Source organism: Stegostoma tigrinum, chromosome 1, assembly GCF_030684315.1.
Source record: "Stegostoma tigrinum isolate sSteTig4 chromosome 1, sSteTig4.hap1, whole genome shotgun sequence".
NCBI classification, from domain to species: Eukaryota; Metazoa; Chordata; class Chondrichthyes; order Orectolobiformes; family Stegostomatidae; genus Stegostoma; species Stegostoma tigrinum.
The window spans coordinates 52,553,665-52,572,140 of NC_081354.1; the positions used below are offsets into that span (position 1 = coordinate 52,553,665).

General features: G+C 41.5%; 1 protein-coding gene across 12 annotated transcripts in view; it reads left to right on the forward strand.

The window, feature by feature from the left end:
* arfip1 (ADP-ribosylation factor interacting protein 1 (arfaptin 1)) overlaps positions 1–18,476 on the forward strand; it is a 180,854-nt gene that overhangs the window by 147,525 nt on the left and 14,853 nt on the right. For all 12 annotated transcript variants that reach the window (XM_048534859.2, XM_048534904.1, XM_048534851.2 and 9 more), the window contains 2 exons: positions 3,170–3,391; positions 16,422–16,579. In XM_048534859.2, the coding sequence (XP_048390816.1) occupies positions 3,170–3,391; positions 16,422–16,579 (380 nt within the window). The remainder of the gene's footprint in view (positions 1–3,169; positions 3,392–16,421; positions 16,580–18,476) is intronic.

The following is an 18,476-nucleotide window of genomic DNA, read 5'->3' on the forward strand; positions in this document are numbered from 1 at the left end:
CAGAAATTAGCTTAAATCAGCAAAATATATCCAGCAAGGTAGGTTTTATAACTTTGCAGAAAAGTTTGAAAAATACAGCACTAAACTAAGAAACCAACTTGATGAGTCACAGCATTCCAAGCACGAAGGACCCAGGGTGTCACTAAAGCAAAACTGATGCGGTTGAGTGGGTTGAAACCATGAGCACAGTTGCAGATCCTGTATTTCAGTCACATTCTTAATAGTGACAGATTGTGGAGGTGATCAAGATGGGATTCTTGCTCTTGCTGTAAATTTTCAGGAGTCATGCACAACACCACATTTAGGTGCAACATTAAGTGGCAGTATGTTGTTTCTAATAATACTACGGGAAAATTCTAATGCTCGGCAGTGTTGGTTATCTTCAAAATGCACAAGGCAGTTGGTCTATAAAAATGAAAGATGGGTGTGTCACTTTTTAAAAAAGAGAATTACCTTCCCTCCATTCCTTTTATTAAATTTAGTTATTTTCTGCCTGCTCCCTCTGCCTTATTCTGGTGTGTCAGTAATCATTGCAGCCAGTTAAGATGTGTGAGCTTCGAACTGTTTTTTTGTATTCAATTCTTTGGCTATTGGGATTCTTTTGAGTAGTTGCATTTGCTCATGTGCTATGCTTTTGAGAGGCAGTAGGACTATTTCAGTTGTTCAAGTCTTTTCCCAGTAGTATGCATTTTTCAAGCAATCTTAAGCTCTGATACATTCACCATCTCTGTCCATTACTCTTGTGTGCTGTATAATTAGTGAACAGGCAGAGTTTATGATGTATGAAATTTAAATATGAAGCCTTAATTCTCAGCCTTCATTCTGCATAGATGAAATTTGCCCTTTTGTAATGCTTTAATTTCTGAATATGGATCTTGCCTGTATAGACTTCCACAAACAAATAGAAATTGCACAAAACGCTCTGAAGGTCAGGCACCATGCCTGGAGAAAGACATGTGAATGTCTGTGATCTGTGACCTTTTCTAAAACTGGCAAATTTATAGATTAGGCATATTTTAAGGAAGTACTGAGGCAGTGAGAATGAACTGGGGATAGGTGGGTGTAGATTGAAAGGCAGTATCGAAAGGGCAGGTATTTGATGGGGTTGGAAACAGGAGTGATGTAAACAATAAAATCGACAATGGTGCAAGATGTAAGGATCACCATGTAATAAGTAAATAAAGAGAAGACAGGCTTGTGGAATGCTGAAAGGTGGTACATGATAAAAGCAAAATCATTATCAGCACCAGTTGACCAAGGAAATGAGGGCAGCTGATGTTGTTGGGTTGCTCATGCGTTGCCATTTCAACCCCCCCAGAATGATGACTGCAATTACACAACGGTCCCGTCCCCTTTCAGCATTCTTAGGGGACATGTCAAATGGCCCGTTCTTTTGTCACTCATTGCCCACCCTTGAGCATCTTCATACTAGATCACCAGATGCAGTATCTACCCTTTCACATCCTCCCTTCTGACTGGCTAGGTATCTTAACATAATTTCCAAGCGTAACTAGTATTTAAAAAAAAAACAAAGGCTTGCATTGATATAACACTTATTGATGCTTACAGGGCATCCCATAGCCAATGAAGTAATTTGGAAGTGTAGTCATTGTCTTAATGTAGAAAACATTGCTTTAAATACATACAGCTTACTTCTACAAACAGTAGTCTCTTTTTAGATACAACTGTAGCTCCACTACTCCTCTTCAGAATTACTCCATGGAATTTTTTACAATGACCTGAGAGGACAGGTGGAACCTCAATTTAACTTCCAATCATCAGGATTTACTTGTCCTAATTTTCAATTTGTATCTCCAATTTGCTTTCCACAATGCAGTCTCCACTATCCCAGCAAAACCAAACAGAGGGTTGGTAATCGCTTTCTGACCACCGCTGTTCGGTACAACCCTGAGCTGCTGGTCATTTGCCAAATGAAATATCCTCTTCATTAATCTGACCACAGCCTCCACTGTTCTAATGAAATTCAGCAGAAGCTGTAGGGACAGTACTCTATCTTTTGGGCATTTCACAGCCTTCTGGGCTCAACGTCTGTTTTAGTAATGTGAGATTATCGTCATCATCTGTATTTTTTATGGATTGCAAATAGTGATAATGAGTGATAAGTAGTGATAAAAGCAAAATATTGCAGATGCTGAAAATCTGAAACAGAAAGAACGCTGAAGAATTCAGCAGTTTTGGTAGAGAAATAGAGTAAATGATTTGAGTCTGGTATGACTCCTTAGTCTACAGTCCTGACATTCACAGTGCTAATGAAGTCACACTGTGTTTATCTTCCCTTTTGATGCCTTACATTGTCACTCTTCCATGATTGAATTTCTCCTGCTTCGCACTCTCAGCACAGATCTTCATTGTGGTTCTTCCCTCACGTCCTCTACTCCCTGCCTTTCCTTTATTTCTGCTTGCTTAAAGCTTATTATGTCTATTTTTCAGCTCTTTTCAGATTTGAAATGTTAACTCTGTTTGTCTCCACGAATGCTGCCAGATCTGAGTATTTTGAACTGTCTCTTTTTGTTTGAGTTCAGTGCCAATGGTACCTTTCTCCTTATTGACTTTGACAGATTTCACAGCTGAATGCGCAACCATGGAGCAAAAACATGCAGATTACTGACTAGTCCGCTTTCCCCCCTCCAAATTATTTTTGTGTTCCTTGCTTTCAGTATAGAGATTGGGAGCTGAAGAGATAGCTTTGATGTTCTTTCTCCAGGTCATTTTTCTGCCTCTTGGAGGAGTTCAATCTTCCTATCATTTGTTTTGGACACCTTGACTACCCCCTCAGTGTTCTTCCAAAAGAGGACTTGTACTGAAGTTACGTGACAGGAGTTAGTCTCGATACTTTGATTCTCTACGCTGCGTAATCAGTGCATGGGAATTGAAAACCTTTATCTGTATGCTGTGGTGCTGCAGAATGGCATTTTTATCCAAAGGAATTTTCTTGTGACGTACTGTGTTAGGAGTGTAATAAATTATATCCTGTTTTAGATGAATTTATTGAAGAACTAATAACTAGTGGACATTAAACCTACAGTGTAAGTAAACAATAGCTTCGTACAAGGTAATATTAAGTCAATATTATGTTCTAAACTAAGCACATTTGTCTTTTTGCCAATATCTTTTCCTATAATAAGTGGCTTTGTAATTTTTGTTGCAGTGTACACGACAGGTCCTTTCTGAAAAGTTAGGTCGTGGCTCAAAGACTGTGGATTTGGAACTGGAATCACAGATTGAAATACTGAGGGAGACCAAGAAAAAGTATGAAAATCTCTTACGACTAGCTCGACAAATGGCAACACAGTTCTACCAAGTAGTACAGACACAACGACAACTTGGAGATGCTTTTGGAGAACTTAGTGTGAAGTCACCAGAACTCCATGTAAGTGATTTATTTAGTTCCTGTTTTTTTTAAATTTATAACATTTTACTGACTTGTCAAGTGATTGTTTGATTGTAGACTCTATTAAGGCTCTTCTGAGCTACTCTTTGGACTGATAATGTGTGTGGCTTTCATGCAGATGTTCAATGTGACAATTTTTTTTAAACCAAATAACAAGTTGCCACAAGAAATGGGAGTTACAGTACCTCAGGGAGTGCAAATCTCTTTTATTTAATGTGCAGCATGTCCTAGACTTTGTATTCCAATTTGTCCATTTCTTTGTGCTGTTGTGTTTGAAAAAAAATCTCTACAGTTAACCAGTTCAAAACATGCTATGGCTCTACTTGAGCTGCAATCCTTCTGCATTTCATGAACGTCTTATAGGTTCAGACCAGTGTTCCCTCTGAGCTGCATTGCTGTGTGGTCTCACAGCAGTCAAGGGCCCGTGTAAAGGCTGTGCACATGGTTGTCCTTTTCACTTACTGTATTTGCATGGCTGTGCAAAATATTTAAGGCATATACATGCACTTGAAACAAGATGCCAGAGAGCTGCAAGAAAATGAGTAGAGGCTATGTTGGATAGGGCACTATGGGCTGAAGTTTTCCATTTGAAATTTAGTAAAAACAAATTGGAAATGGCACGAAACTTGGACATAGATTTTTGTTTTAACTCATACCTTGAACTTAATTTCCATCCCCTATTCCTGCCAGGGAAACCACCTCTGAGTAGATGTAGATGGGAGTGGCGGAAGCTGTGAATTCCCAGGCAGGATGAAATTTACACCAGCATGATGACTGAGGCAAGAGAGAACATAGTGGCGATGGCAATAATTTTCAATTCTTCCCTGGCCACGGGAGAGAAGCCAGAAGACTGGAGGACGGCCAGTGTGGTTCCATTATTCAAGAAGGGAGCAGGAGATAAACAAGAAAACTAGCTTCAGTGCTGTATATCTCTTTGACTATGACTCCATAGGTCAGCCAGTCTAACCTCAGTTTTAGGAAAATTATTGTATGTGGTTTTGAAGAACCAAATTGATCTGTATTTGGGGAGTGAGGAATTGAATAAGAACAGTCACTTTTACCAAGGGGAGTTCATGTCTGATCCATGTGAGTGAATTTTTCAGAGGTAGTCAAATGTGTAGATGAGGGCAGTGAATTTGATGTAGTCTACTTGGATTTCATCAAGGCTTTGATAAGGTCCCACCTAGGAGAATGATAGCAAGATAAGTGCTCATGTAATTCAAGGAAATCTGGCAGATTGAATGTAGAATTGGCTGAGTGGCAGGAGCAGAGGGTGGTGGTTATTTTTGTGACTGGAAGTCTGTGTCCACTGGGGTTCTCAAAAGGTCAGAGTTGGAGTCTTTGTTGTTTGTAGTTACACGTAAGTGATTTTGACTTGAATGTAGGAGGGTTGATCGCTCGTTTGCGGATAATGTGAAAATTGGTGGGGTGGTAAATAGTGAAGAGGAAAGCATTAGGAGGATACAGATGGGCTGGTCAGTGGCAAATGGAATTTAATCTGAATAAGTGTGAGGTGATGCACTTGGGCAGCACAAGCAAGGCAAGGGATCAGGTAACAAGGCCAGTAAATAAAGTGATTAAAAAACATATGGAATACTTGGCTTTATTAGCCACGACAGAGTTTAATAGAAAGAGGTTATACTAGAACTGTATGAAACATTGATTAGGCCCATAAGCCTGGAGGCAAAAACCCTGATAACAGTGAAATATTTTGATGCACTCACGATGCCAAGGCATACAAAGCTATGGGCCAAGGGCTGACCAATGGTATTAGAATAGTTGGGTGGTTGCCTTTGACCAGTTTAAACTTAATAAACTGAAGGGCCTTTTACTGTGCTGTAGACATACATGACACCTGCACCTATCATCAATAGTTTCCGTTCAGTAGGAATTTCCAAGTGCAGTCATGGAGGGAAAAGGTGTAGTAGAAGTTAGCAATTCTTCAGTCATGTACTGACTTTGGGGAATTGTGCCACAACATGCTGAGAGGAAAAAAAAATTGATTATAACCAGATTGGAGCCAGCTACATTGTATTTATGACTTCCAGCATCTGTCGCTCAGGTTCACATACGTAAACTAGCCCATTATACACCAGAAACACATTATTGCCTACTATCAGGGGTCACTAAGATAAAAGACCTGAAACCATATTGGTGCTGAAATATGTTATTGTACTTTCGATGTTGTGACTGTCACTTATTTGGCATGGTTTCTATGAATTTCTGTATCCTTAACAATAGGAAAACTTAGTGTACATACATTGGGCCAGATTTCTTTCATAGCACAGAACTGTTGGGGCAGGATAAACCATACCTCCTTGTGTTAAATTTAAAGGTCCTGACATCCATTTTGATATCTGCTGTCAAAGGCTATGTACGTGAGTAAGTCTGATATTACTGCTTGAGGGTTGGGTGCCTGATAGGTAGGGGGATTACATTGCAAGATAAGTAGGATGCTAGCTGGTTAGGGCCAGAGTGCCAAATGGGTTGGCTGTAGGATGCCAACTAAGTTGGGTGCCAATTGGGTAGGGCGCCAGGTGCGGAGATGGGTGTTCAAAGTTAGGAGTTTCTGGGTCAGGTACGGTGGGTGGAGTTTTCAGGAGTTGGGTCACATCTTTGGGGGTGGCATGGTGGAATTGTCATCAAGGCCAGGGTGTTAGCTGAGTACGGGGTGTGAAAGATGGCAGAGATCAGGTCGCGGTCTGGTGGTATAAAGAGTCTCGAGGCTTCAGAGCGAGGTAAGTATGAGTACAGTTTGATTGTTACTCAGAAGTCAGACTTCGTATTCAGTACCCTAACTTTTCCTGCATATTCCCTGGACAATTTCCTGGACAATTCTTTTGGTTTCTGCTATGATGAAAATTCCATGGGCTCCCCACAAGCAGCACCAATCCGTGCCTGCGTAATGACTGTCTTGGTCAATGGAAAATCTACCCTATTGTGTTTGCTGCTGCCTTGAAGAAAGAAGAGATATCTGAGGTCGAAAGAAGCAGCACAGGAAATGTTATGAATACTCAGCAAATCAGGCAGCATGTACAGAGAGGAAACATAAAAGTCATGCATTGATCTGAAACATTAGCTGCATTTCCCTTTCCTTAGCTGCGCTGACAACATATGAATATTTCCAGCACTCTTTTTGTTCAGATTTTCACTGCCTCATAGTATTGTATCATGGATAAACATCTTGAACCTTGCGTATCTTGCATATGATTCAGGCCAGTACTTTAGTTTATTATCATGGCTGGCGACGTGTAACTTATGGTAAGCCTGATAATTTTGTTTAACTAATTAGATTGATGCACATTAATCACTGACCTCATGGTCTTGGACAACTATGTTCAGTTACTCCACTCTTATTTATTGAGAAGAATGTTAAGAGAAGGATCTTCTGGTGCAGCATTAGCGGCTCTACATCTGGATGGGAAGGTTCAGGTTTAAGACCCACCTCCCTGGTGGTGTATCATAGCATGTCTGAACAAGTTGATTAAAATAACGATTTACTGAAAAAGCATAGAATTCTGTTCTCTTATTGGGGCATGGAGTGGAGATTCATTTCCTAGTGGTTTAGTTGCCTGATCTTGGATTGCCTGTCAAATTTGTAAAGGTGTTTCTGCATTACATTATGGACTCAAGGTGTTAAAAGTAAACTATCGGGGCCCATAGATCCTCGACCCACTAGACTAATCCTCACCATCTGGTCCTTTCTTGTCTTCCTTCTCAGGAGCCAGAATATTGTGCTTGAGATAAGTTTAAAAAAGGGAACACAACAGGCTAATAGTTTCACTGAAACCTTTACTGAACTATTATTTTACCCCCATCTTTAGACTGAACAGTCCAGATAGATATTGCAACCAAAGACTCAATTTGCTTTGACTAAAATAGTCCAACGCTGAACAATCAATGACCAACCCCAATTTTCTCTCTTCCTATCAACTTTAGCTTACAGGCATCCATGCACCACTCTCCCTGACACCATGTTTGGAATCACTGTCTTCAGCCCCCTTTATAAAACTTTTAATCACAAACCCCCCAGGCACCTCCCCAATTATTCCACCATCTCCAAACCCGCTTTCCTCTCTATGATATAGAATATGTTGTTGCCATTTAGCATTATATAGATATCTCTCACAATTCTCTGTTCAAAATCTCCACTGTACTTTGTTGTTATATCCAAGGTGCTTTAACTTTCTTCTATCTGTTCTCATTTCTTGATATTGTCATGAACAAATCATTTTATTGTCACATAAACCTAGGAAGATACAGTGGAAAGTGTTTTGTCACCACAATCTGGTGCGCCATTTTGAGTTAGTGAAAGAATGAGAAGAAATAACTTAAGTAGAGTTCATCTTCTGCTCACCTTGGGTCTCCAGCACAGCTCCAGGTCTTCTGTAAGGTATTCCAGGCCTCACAGAGTCCTCATCTATTCTATACTGTTCTTTCATAGCTTCCCAAATACCCAGCATGGCATTCTCATGCTTCAACTCTTCCTTCTCCAAATTTAACCAGTGCTACATTTCCATTGGTTTCTTCTTCTTCTGTCCCACTCTTAATTTGTTCCTAATTTCTCGCATACTGTCTCTTAACAACAAAAAGAATGAGGAACATGATAAATTATTGTTCCTTTTACAGCCATGATATCCACACTTTACCATTACAATCAGGCTGTTACCACGAATGTGCTTAATGCATTCTGCACTCACTTTGAAGAGAAGGGCAGTGAAACAATATCACCTGTTCCCTCAGTCACTGTCGCAGACGTTAGATCGACCTTCTTAAGAGCGAACACACAAAAAGTGACCAGCTCGATGGAAACTGCAGCTGTGGACCAAGATCCTGTGTGGACCAGCTGATGGGAGTATTTGTAGACATATTCAGCCTCTTAGTACAATCTGAAGTCCCCACCTGCTTCAAGAAGACCACCATCATTGCAGTGCCAAAGAAAAATACTGCAGCGTGCCTTGATGACTACTGCCTGGTGGCTCTGACATCCATAATTATGAAGTGGTTAAAGAGGCTGGTCATGGCTCACATCAACTCTATCCTACCAGATTGCCTTGATCTCTTAAAATTTATCTACTGGTGTAACAGGCCCATATGAAACACCATCTCCCTGACTTTACACTCATTGCTAGAACATCTGGACAACAAAGATACCTGCATCAGGCTCCCTACCTATTGACTACAGTTCCATCTTCAACACCATAATTCCAAACAAGTTCATCTCTAAACTCCAGGACCTAGTACTCTGCTCCCCCCATCCATAACTGGATTCTCGACTTCCTGACCAGCAGACCATAGTCAGTAAGGATAGGTGACAACACCACCTCCACAATAATCCTCAACACCATTTCCCTGCAAGGCTGTATAATCAGCCCCTACTATATTCCTTACACACCCACAACTGTGTAGCCAAATTCTGCGCCAACTCCATGTACAAAATGTTTGCTGACAACGCTACCTTTGTAGGTCAGATCTTAAATGATAAGATGAGGGGCAGCACAGTGGCTCAGTGGTTGGCATTGCACCCTCACAACGCCAGGGACCTGGGTTCAATTCCACCCTCGGGGGACTGTCTGTGTGGAATTTGCACATTCTCCCCATGTCTGTATGGGTTTCGTCCATGTGCTCCGGTTTCCTCCCACGGTCCAAAGATGTGCAGGTTAGATGGATTGACCATGCTAAATTGCCCGTAGTGTTCAGGGGTGTGTAGGTTAGGTGGGTTATAGGGGATGGATCTGGTCGGGATGCTCTGAGGGTCGGTGTGGACTTGTTTGGCTGAAGGGCCTGTTTCCACACAGTAGGGATTATACGATTGAATACGGGAAGGACATAGTGTGCTTAATGACATGGTGTAAAGACAACAATCTCTCCACCAACATAAGCAAACTGAAGGTACCAGTCATTGATTTCAGGAATTAAGTGAAGGGCACACCCCTGCATCAATGGTGATGGAAGTGGAGATTGTCAAGAGCATCAAGTTCCTGTGAGTAAAGATCAGCAAAAATCTGTCCTGGTCCACTCACGTTAACACTATGACTAAGAAAGCATAACAATGCCTCTAGTTCCACAGGAAGCTAAGGAAATTCTGCATGTCCATAAAGACACCTAAAAAAAGTTTTTAAAAGATGCCAAGAGAAAGTACCTTATCTGGATGCATCACAGCCTGATATAGCAACTGCCTCTGTCAAGACCGAAAGGAACTGCAGAGTTGTGAACACATCCTAGTCCATCACGCAAACCAACCTCCCATCAATTGGCTTCATCTGTGCGTACCGCTGCATCAGGAAAGCAACGTAATCAAAGTTATACTCTCTTCCATCAGGCAGAAGATATAAAAGTTTGTATACATCTATGAACAGATTCAAAAACAGCTTCTTCCCAGCTGTTCTCAGATGTTTGAATAGATCTCTTTAATATTAATGTTGATCTCTCAGCTGTCGAGAAGATGCAGAGAAACATTATATCCTGCATTCTATTCTATTACCCTGATGGATTTGTATAGTACAATTTACCTGTAAAGCACATAAGACAACATTTTTCACTGTACCTTGGTACACACGACAGTAATAAATCAAATGAAATGCCAAACTGAAGCTTCTACATGCAATTTAAGTATCAGAAATATTACAGTTTTGTCAACGTTAAGCAATGCTGCAACCAAGGAACTACCTTTGTAACTCCTCATCCAGTAATGAATGGTCGTGGTCAATTAAACAGCCAACCAAAGATTTGGTTCTGCAAACATTACCATTGTCCATGATGGTGAAGCCCAGCACATCAATGCAAAATGAAGCCTGAAGTATTTGTAACTATCTTCAGCCAGAAGTTCTGAGTGCATTATCCAACTCTGCCTCTAATAGTCCCAAACATCACAGTTGCTGGTCTTCAGCCAATTCAGTTCGTCCTGCGTGATATCAGGAAACACTTGAAGGAAGTAGTTCCACCAAACACCAGTAAGCCCTGCCAACATTCAGCTGTGGTACTGAGACTTGTGATCCCAAACTTCCCAGGCCTTTGACAAGCTGTTCAGCACAACTACAACACCAGCATCTACTTAACCCTGTGAAAATTACCCAGGTATAACACTTTCACAGATCCTATCCAGGCTATTACCATTCCCATCAGGCTACCCTCAGTAATCAGTGAAGTGATGAAATGTGTCATCGACTTTGCTGTTAAGCAGCACTTAGTGTTTTTTAATGTAACGATTAAAAGTTTTTAGAAGAAAATGTGCCAGTAAGGGTCTCCTTTTCAGCAGACACCTGAATTTTAAATTCACTTGGAACGGAATCAAAGAGTCAATTGTCGAATTTAAATAAAAACAGCCATGGCCTCCCAGTAACATTGTGCTTTATTGTCTTTAGCAATGGATAGCCAGATAATTCTTCATTTTGAAACTTAGTTAATTCCATAAACTATTTTTTTAAAATTGGACTCCTGAAGTGCTTTGCAGCCAGGTAAAAATGTTTTGAAGTATGCTGTTGTAATGTGGCATGACAGCGTCAATAGTGGGACTAGTTCAGTTTAGGAAACCTGGTTGGCATGGACTAGTTGAGTCAAAAGGCCTGTTTCCATGTAGTATAACTACAAGTAACAGCACAGCTCTTGTGTATTATTACAGCATTCAGATGAATATCTTAATTTAGCCATTGCAGCATAGCTGTTATTGTGTTACCTAGTTGCCTGGAGACACTAAAGACTGCAGATGCTAGAAGCTGGAGTCAATAAATGTGCAGTTGGAAAAGCACAACAAGTCAGACAGCATCCAAGGAACAGGTTATCTTCAAGGAACAAGGAAGTCAAATTTTCAGACCAAAACCTTTGTCAAGACTGGGGAGGAGGTCGGTAACCCAGAAATAAATAGAGGGAGGGTCAGTAGGATGGAGATAGGTTGATGCAGGTGTAGGGGATTATTATGATTGGTTAGTGGGAAGAGTGGAGTATACAGGTGAGTAGGAAGATGTACATGCAGGGAGTGAGATTGAAGCTGGCGAAGTCAATATTCAGCCATTGGGTTTTAAGCTCACAAGACAAAATATCGGCTTCTTCCTCTCCCACAGGCCCAACCAGTCCCCCTCCACCGACCCATTCATTCGCTTGGCGGAACTGGTCCTCCCCTTAACAGTTTTTCCTTCGATTCCTCCCACTTCCTACAAATGAAAGGGCCTTCCACCTGCAAGGGCCTGAGATACGACTGCCTCCTTGTACAACTGACTTCCACAATTACCTCAACCCACCACCTCTTACCCACCCTCCTCTAAAAGTGCTATCCCATATTCATAATTCCTCCACCTCTGCCACACCTGCTCCCAAAATGAGGCGTTCTACTCTAGGACTTTCCAGATGTCGTCCTACTTTAGGAACTGTAGTTTCCCATCCTCTGTTATTAAGGATGCCCTCATCCACATCTCCCCCATGGGCCACATTTCTGCCCTCCCACACTCTTCTTCTCAGTAACAATAAGGACATAGTCCCCTTAGTCGTCACATACCACCCCACCAACCTCCAAATACAACATTTCTGCCACTTACGATCAGACCCCACCACCAAAATAATATTCCCCTCCCCAGCCCTGTCCGCTTTTCACTCCGCGACTCCCCCATCATCTCCATACTCCCCACCAACCCCTCCAACACACCCGGTACCTTTCCCTGCAACCATAAGAGTTGCAACATTTGGGTTTCTGCCTGAAACCTTGACGTCGCTGCTCCTCGGAAGCCATCTGACCTGTTGTACTTTTCCAGTTTTACATTGATACCCAATGAGCAGTACGGTAAATAATCAGTTCATGGTTTAAACCAGAGCTTCCTCCAAGCTCTACATATTGTAGTCATCCTCAACAACAGCAAAATACTGCAAATCTGAAATAAACACAAAATGTTGGAGAAAATCAGTAAGTCTTACAGCATTTGTGAAATAAGTTCCAGAGAAAATTCTTTGGACTCTCTTAGCCATTATTTAGAAAGCCCAACAAGGGAAGAGCAGTTTGGAAATGAGCCTAGTCAAATGGAAGGCATATCAGTAGAGGAGCATTTTGAAGATAGATACCATAATGCAGTTAGATTTAGGATAATTATGGAAAAAGGATAAGGATGAGCCAAAGTGGAATGGGGTAATTATGTATAGACAAAACTGTCATAGCAGTGGTAGGCATTCAAGGAGGAAATAGTCACACAGCATGGAAACAGCCTACGACCTAACTCGTCCATGCTGACCAAGTTTTCCAAACTAAACTAGTCCCACTTCCCTGCGTTTGGTCCTTATCACTCTAAACCCTTCCTATTCGTGTACCTATCCAAATGTCTCTTAAAAGTTGTAACTGCCCCTGCATCTACCAATTCCTCTGACTGCTCATTCCACATACGATTCATCCTCTGTGAAAAAGTTGCCCCTCAGATCCCTTTTAAATCTTTCTCCTTTCTCCTTTCACCTTTAAAAATATGCCCCCTAGTTTTGAACTCACCCACCCTAGGAAAAGACCTTTGCTATTCACCTAATCAGTGCTCCTCATGATTTTACAAACATCTAAAATATATAACATAATAACAAGAGTCTTAGACCAAAAAATTCCCGTTAAGACAAGGGATGGCCAAGACTGAAGAACCCCAGATGTCAAGGGACATAAAGACTAGGATTAAGGGAAAAATATAAGTTTATGGTAAATACCAAGTGCTCAGTATGGCAGAGTCTCGAAGTGTATAAAAAGTGCAGGGGTATTGCTAAAATAGTATTGGTAAATAAAATAAAGGAAAACCCAAATGGCTTTTGAAATATATAGAGAGCAAGGAAATAACTAGCGAAGAGTAGGCACATTAGGGACTAGAGATGTAACCTGTATGTTTACCTCAAAAACATGAACACAGTCCTCAATGAAAACTTTGTGTCAGCCTTCACAATGGAGAAGGAAGACGCAGGTATAGACATCAGGATAAAGGACTTTGAAATATTAGAAGAAACTAACACAGAGATTGGGTGTCTTTTCCCTAGGATGGAGGATTGAGGAGAGATGTTTAAAAAAGACGAGGTCAATTTTTTTTACACAGGGTGGTCTGTGTGTGGAAAGAACTTGTTGTGTAAGTGGTAGATGTGGACACAGTTATAACATTTAAAAGACAGTTGGATAAGTACAAGAATAGGAAAGCTTTGGAGGTATATGGGTCAGGAGAGGACAGATGGGACTAGTTTAGTTTGCGATTTACATTTGGCATTGATTGGTTGGACCGAAGGGTCTGTTTCTGTGCTATATGAATCTATGGCTGTAAGTACTAACAGGTTTAGCAGCCTTAGAAGTGTAAGACTACAGGCCCAGTCAAGATATATACATTGACTAAGGAGATATTAGGCATTAATTTTCAGATTTTTCTCTGGCTACAAGTGAGGTCTCAGAGGACTGGAAGACAGCTAACATTGTTCCATTATTTTTTAAAAAATGGGACTGAGATGGACCTGGAAATTACAGGCCAATCAGTCTAACTTCAGTGGTGTTACTACGAAGAATTGAGGGACAATGTATATCTGCTCATGGAGCAACACAGATAAATGCTACACTTGCCCCCACACCACCTCCCTCACCCCTATCCCAGGCCCCAAGATGACTTTCCATATTAAGCAGAGGTTCACCTGCACATCTGCCAATGTGGTATACTCTATCCATTGTACCCGGTGTGGCTCCCTCTACATTGGGGAAACCAAGCGGAGGCTTGGGGACCGCTTTGCAGAACACCTCCGCTTGGTTCACAATAAACAACTGTACCTCCCAGTCGCAAACCATTTCCACTCCCCCTCCCATTCTTGAGATGACATGTCCATCATGGGCCTCCTGCAGTGTCACAATGATGCCACCCGAAGGTTGCAGGAACAGCAACTCATATTCCGCTTGGGAACCCTGCAGCCCAATGGTATCAATGTGGACTTCACCAGCTTCAAAATATCCCCCTCCCCCACTGCATCCCAAAACCAGCCCAGTTCGTCCCCTCCCCCCACTGCACCACACAACCAGCCCAGCTCTTCTCCTCCTCCCACTGCATCCCAAAACCAGTCCAGCCTGTCTCTGCCTCCCTAACCTGTTCTTCCTCTCACCCATCCCTTCCTCCCACTCCAAGCCGCACCTCCATCTCCTACCTACTAACCTCATCCCACCTCCTTGACCTGTCCGTCTTCCCTGGACCGACCTATCCCCTCCCTACCTCCCCACCTATACTCTCGTCTCCACCTATCTTCTTTTCTCTCCATCTTCGGTCCGCCTCCCGCTCTCTCCCTATTTATTCCAGAACCCTCACCCCATCCCCCTCTCTGATGAAGGGTCTAGGCCCGAAACGTCAGCTTTTGTGCTCCTGAGATGCTGCTGGGCCGGCTGTGTTCATCCAGCCTCACATTTTATTATCTTAATCAAGCATAGATTTTGTTCCTTAATCAAGCATGGATTTTTTAAGGGATGGTTGTGTTTGACAAATTTGTTGAGATGTTCAGAGGAGATGACCAGAAATGTTGATTAAGGTAATGTATTTAATGTGGTCTAAATAGATTTCAGTATGGCTTTTGCTAAGGTCCCCCATGGTAAACGAGTCAAGAAAGTCCGAATTTATGGGATCCAACACAAGGTGGTAAGTTGCTTGCAAAATTGGCTGAGATACTGGAAGCAGAACGTAGTGGTAGAGGGATGTTTCTGTGAATGGAGGTCCATTTCTAGTGGGGCTCCACAGGTCTCTGTGCTGGGGGCCTTGCTGTCTGTGGTGTGTGTTACTGAGTTGCACTTAACTGTAAGGCGTATAATTAAGTAATTCGCAGATGACGTGGAATTTGGTAGGATGGTAAATATTGAGGACGTTAGTTAGTTGTAAAAAGTGGGACAGTATCAGGGAGGTGGAGCAATAGCAAATGAGATTCAACCCAAAAAATTGTGAAGTAATGCAGTTGAGGTGGGCTAACAAGGCAAAGAATTACACTATGAATCATAGGACCCTGGAAAGTACTGCAGGTAGAGACGCCTAGGTGTGCATAACCACAGATGCCTTAAGGTAGCACATTTGATGCACTTGGTACATGAGATTGCCTTGACTTCATTAATTCCTGACATAGAATTCAAGAGCAGAGAGGATGTGCTGGAACTGTATAAACTGACGAGGCTACTAGAGTACTGTTTGCAGTTCTAGTCACCATATTATAGGAAAGATGAGATTACACTAGAGATGGTACTGAGGAGATTTACTAGAGTGCTACCTGGGCTGGAGGATCTGAGCTATGGGGTAAGATTGAGTAGGCTGGGATTGTTTTCCTTTGAGCAATGGAGGTTGAGAGGGGACCTGACAGAGGTGCATAAGATTGAGGCACCCAGATAGGGTGCATAGGAAGACATTTTTTTCCATAGGCAAAGGAGTCAGTAACCTAGGAGAATTGATTTAAGATAATATGGAAAGGCTAAGAGGGGATTTGAATAAAAAGCTTTCACTTCAGCATTGTAGGAATCTGAAACTTTCTGCCTGAAAGGATAGTTGAGGTAAAACTTATCATCACGTTTAAGCAGCACTAAATATTCACTTGCATTCCTGTAGCCTCTGGGCTATGAAGAGCAGGAAAATAGGTTAGGTTTGTCTTGTCAGATCTTTCTTGATCAGTTGGGCCAAACGCTGCCTTCTGTCCAGTAAACACCTGAATCTATGAGACTCAAAATATTTACTCTTTTTCTGTCTCCAGAAATGTTGCCAGACTTGTTGAATTTCTCCAACACTTTGTTTTTATTTCTGTAGTCATCTGGTTTCTCTCTGAACAGAACTTTGTCTCCACCCATACCTTTACACAAAAGCCATATGCTTCAGTGGTATCAATAAGAGAAATGTTCAAAAGTGTAACTACTGTAATCTATATCTTGTATTCTTTTGCGTGTTCAGCTAAAATTTTAATATGACAAAGCTCTGATTTATATTTATTGATGTACATTGTTTAGGTATTTAATGAAGCCTTCTGTTGGTCTCTTTGTATACATGCAAATTTCATTCTGTTTATATTTCAGGAAGAGTTTGGATATAATGCTGAAACCCAGAAGTTGCTGTGTAAAAATGGGGAGACGCTTCTTGGAGCAATTAACTTTTTCATTGCCAGTGTAAATACTTTGGTGAACAAAACAATTGAAGACACATTAATCGCAGTAAAACATTATGAAAATGCCAGGTATATCATTTGTAGTGGTGCAATTTTGATAGAATATTAATTGACAGTTTTATAGCTGCTGTTTCCAAAAAAATATAGTAGTTTTACTTAGTTTATGTGGGTATTGTTGAAAATCAGAAAAATATATATTCACGTGCTGCCATGGCACATGTAAAACTTGATTTCACAGATTGTGTATTTTGCTACCAACTTTAAAAAGCAAACTTTTCTTGGTATTCATACACGAGCATATATTAATTAGGAAGATTTTGGACCCTGTATAAAGTGGATTTAAATCATATTATAAAAGATGTCATTGGATATTGCGGGAGGCTAGGGAAGAAATTGCAGAGGCCCTTGCAGAGATTTTTGCTTCATCTTTAGCCACTGGTTAAGTTTCGGAAGACTAGAGGGTGGCTAATGTTGTTCCATTGTTTAAGAAAAGTAGCAAAGACAAGACAGGGAACTACAGGTCAATGAGCCTGACATTAGTGATGAGCAAGTTATTGGAGAGGATACTGAGGGACAGGATCAACCAACATTTGGATAGTCAAGGTATGATTAGGGATGGTCAGTACGGATTTGTGCATAGGAAGTCACGTCTGACAAATTTTTAGAGTTTTTCAAAGAGGAAACCAACAGGATAGATGAGGGTAGGACAATGGATGTTGTCTGTATGAACTTTAGTAAGGTCTTCGACAAGATCCTGCTCAGCAGGCAAGTCATGAAGGTTAGGTCGCGTGGTATCTAGGGAGAGCTAGCTACTTGGATTCCGAACTAGCTTGATAGGAAGCAGAGGATGATGTTTGAAAGTTGTTTCTCAGACTGGAAGCCTGTGACAAGTGGTGTGCCATTGGGGGACCTTTGTTATTTGGTATTAAATGATCTGGATGTGAATGTACAAGACATGATTAGTAAGCTTGCAGATGGTACAAAATTATGGGGTAGAGTTGATAGCGAAGAAAGATATCGAAAATTACAGAGGGATCTTGATCAGATGGAGTAGTGGGCTGAGGATTGGCAAATGCAATTCAATACGAATAAGAGTGAGGTGTTGCACTTAGGAATGTCAAATCAAGGTAGGACTTGTACAGTAAATGGTAAGGTCCTGAGGAGTATTGTGGAACGGAGAGACCGAGGAGTACAAGTACATAGTTCATTGAAAGCAGCGTCACAGGTAAACAGGGTGGTGAAGAAGGCATTTAGCATGCTGGCCTTCATTGGCCAAGGCATTGAGTGTAGGAGTTGAGATGTTATGTTACAGTTGTATAAGTTGTTGGTGAGGCCGCACTTAAGAGTATTGTGTGCAATTTTGGTCACCCTGTTATAGGAAAGACATAGTTAAACTGGAAAGTGTGCAAACAAGATTTACAAGGATGTTGCCAGGGCTAGTAGGCCTGAGTCACAGGGAGAGGTTGACCGGGCTAGGGCTTTATTCCTTGGAATGTAGGAGAATGAGGGGTGACCTTTTATTGAGGTGTATAAAATCATGAGGGGCATGGATAGGATGAATGCATGTAGTTTTTTTCCCAGGGATGGAAAATTGGAAGCTAGACATGTTCCCATGTTATGAACGTATGTATTTCCTCAATGCGTGTATAATTTTAAATCTTCAATTTCTGTTCACTCCAGTGGCCCTCTGCTTCCTACCATCAAGCTAGTTCAGAATCCAAGTAGCTTGCTGTCCCTAGATCCCGCGTAACCTTCATGACTAGCCTGCTGTGCAGGACCTGGTCAAAGGCCTTACTAAAACCCATACAAACAACATAGATTTTAGGGGAGAGGGAGAAGATTTAAGAAGGATCTGAGGGGAAACCTCTTCATGCAGAGAGTGTTGTATATATGGAATAGACTGTTTTCAGGAAGTGGCTAAGGTAGAAACATTTGGATAGGTATATGGATGGGAAGGGTTTAGAGG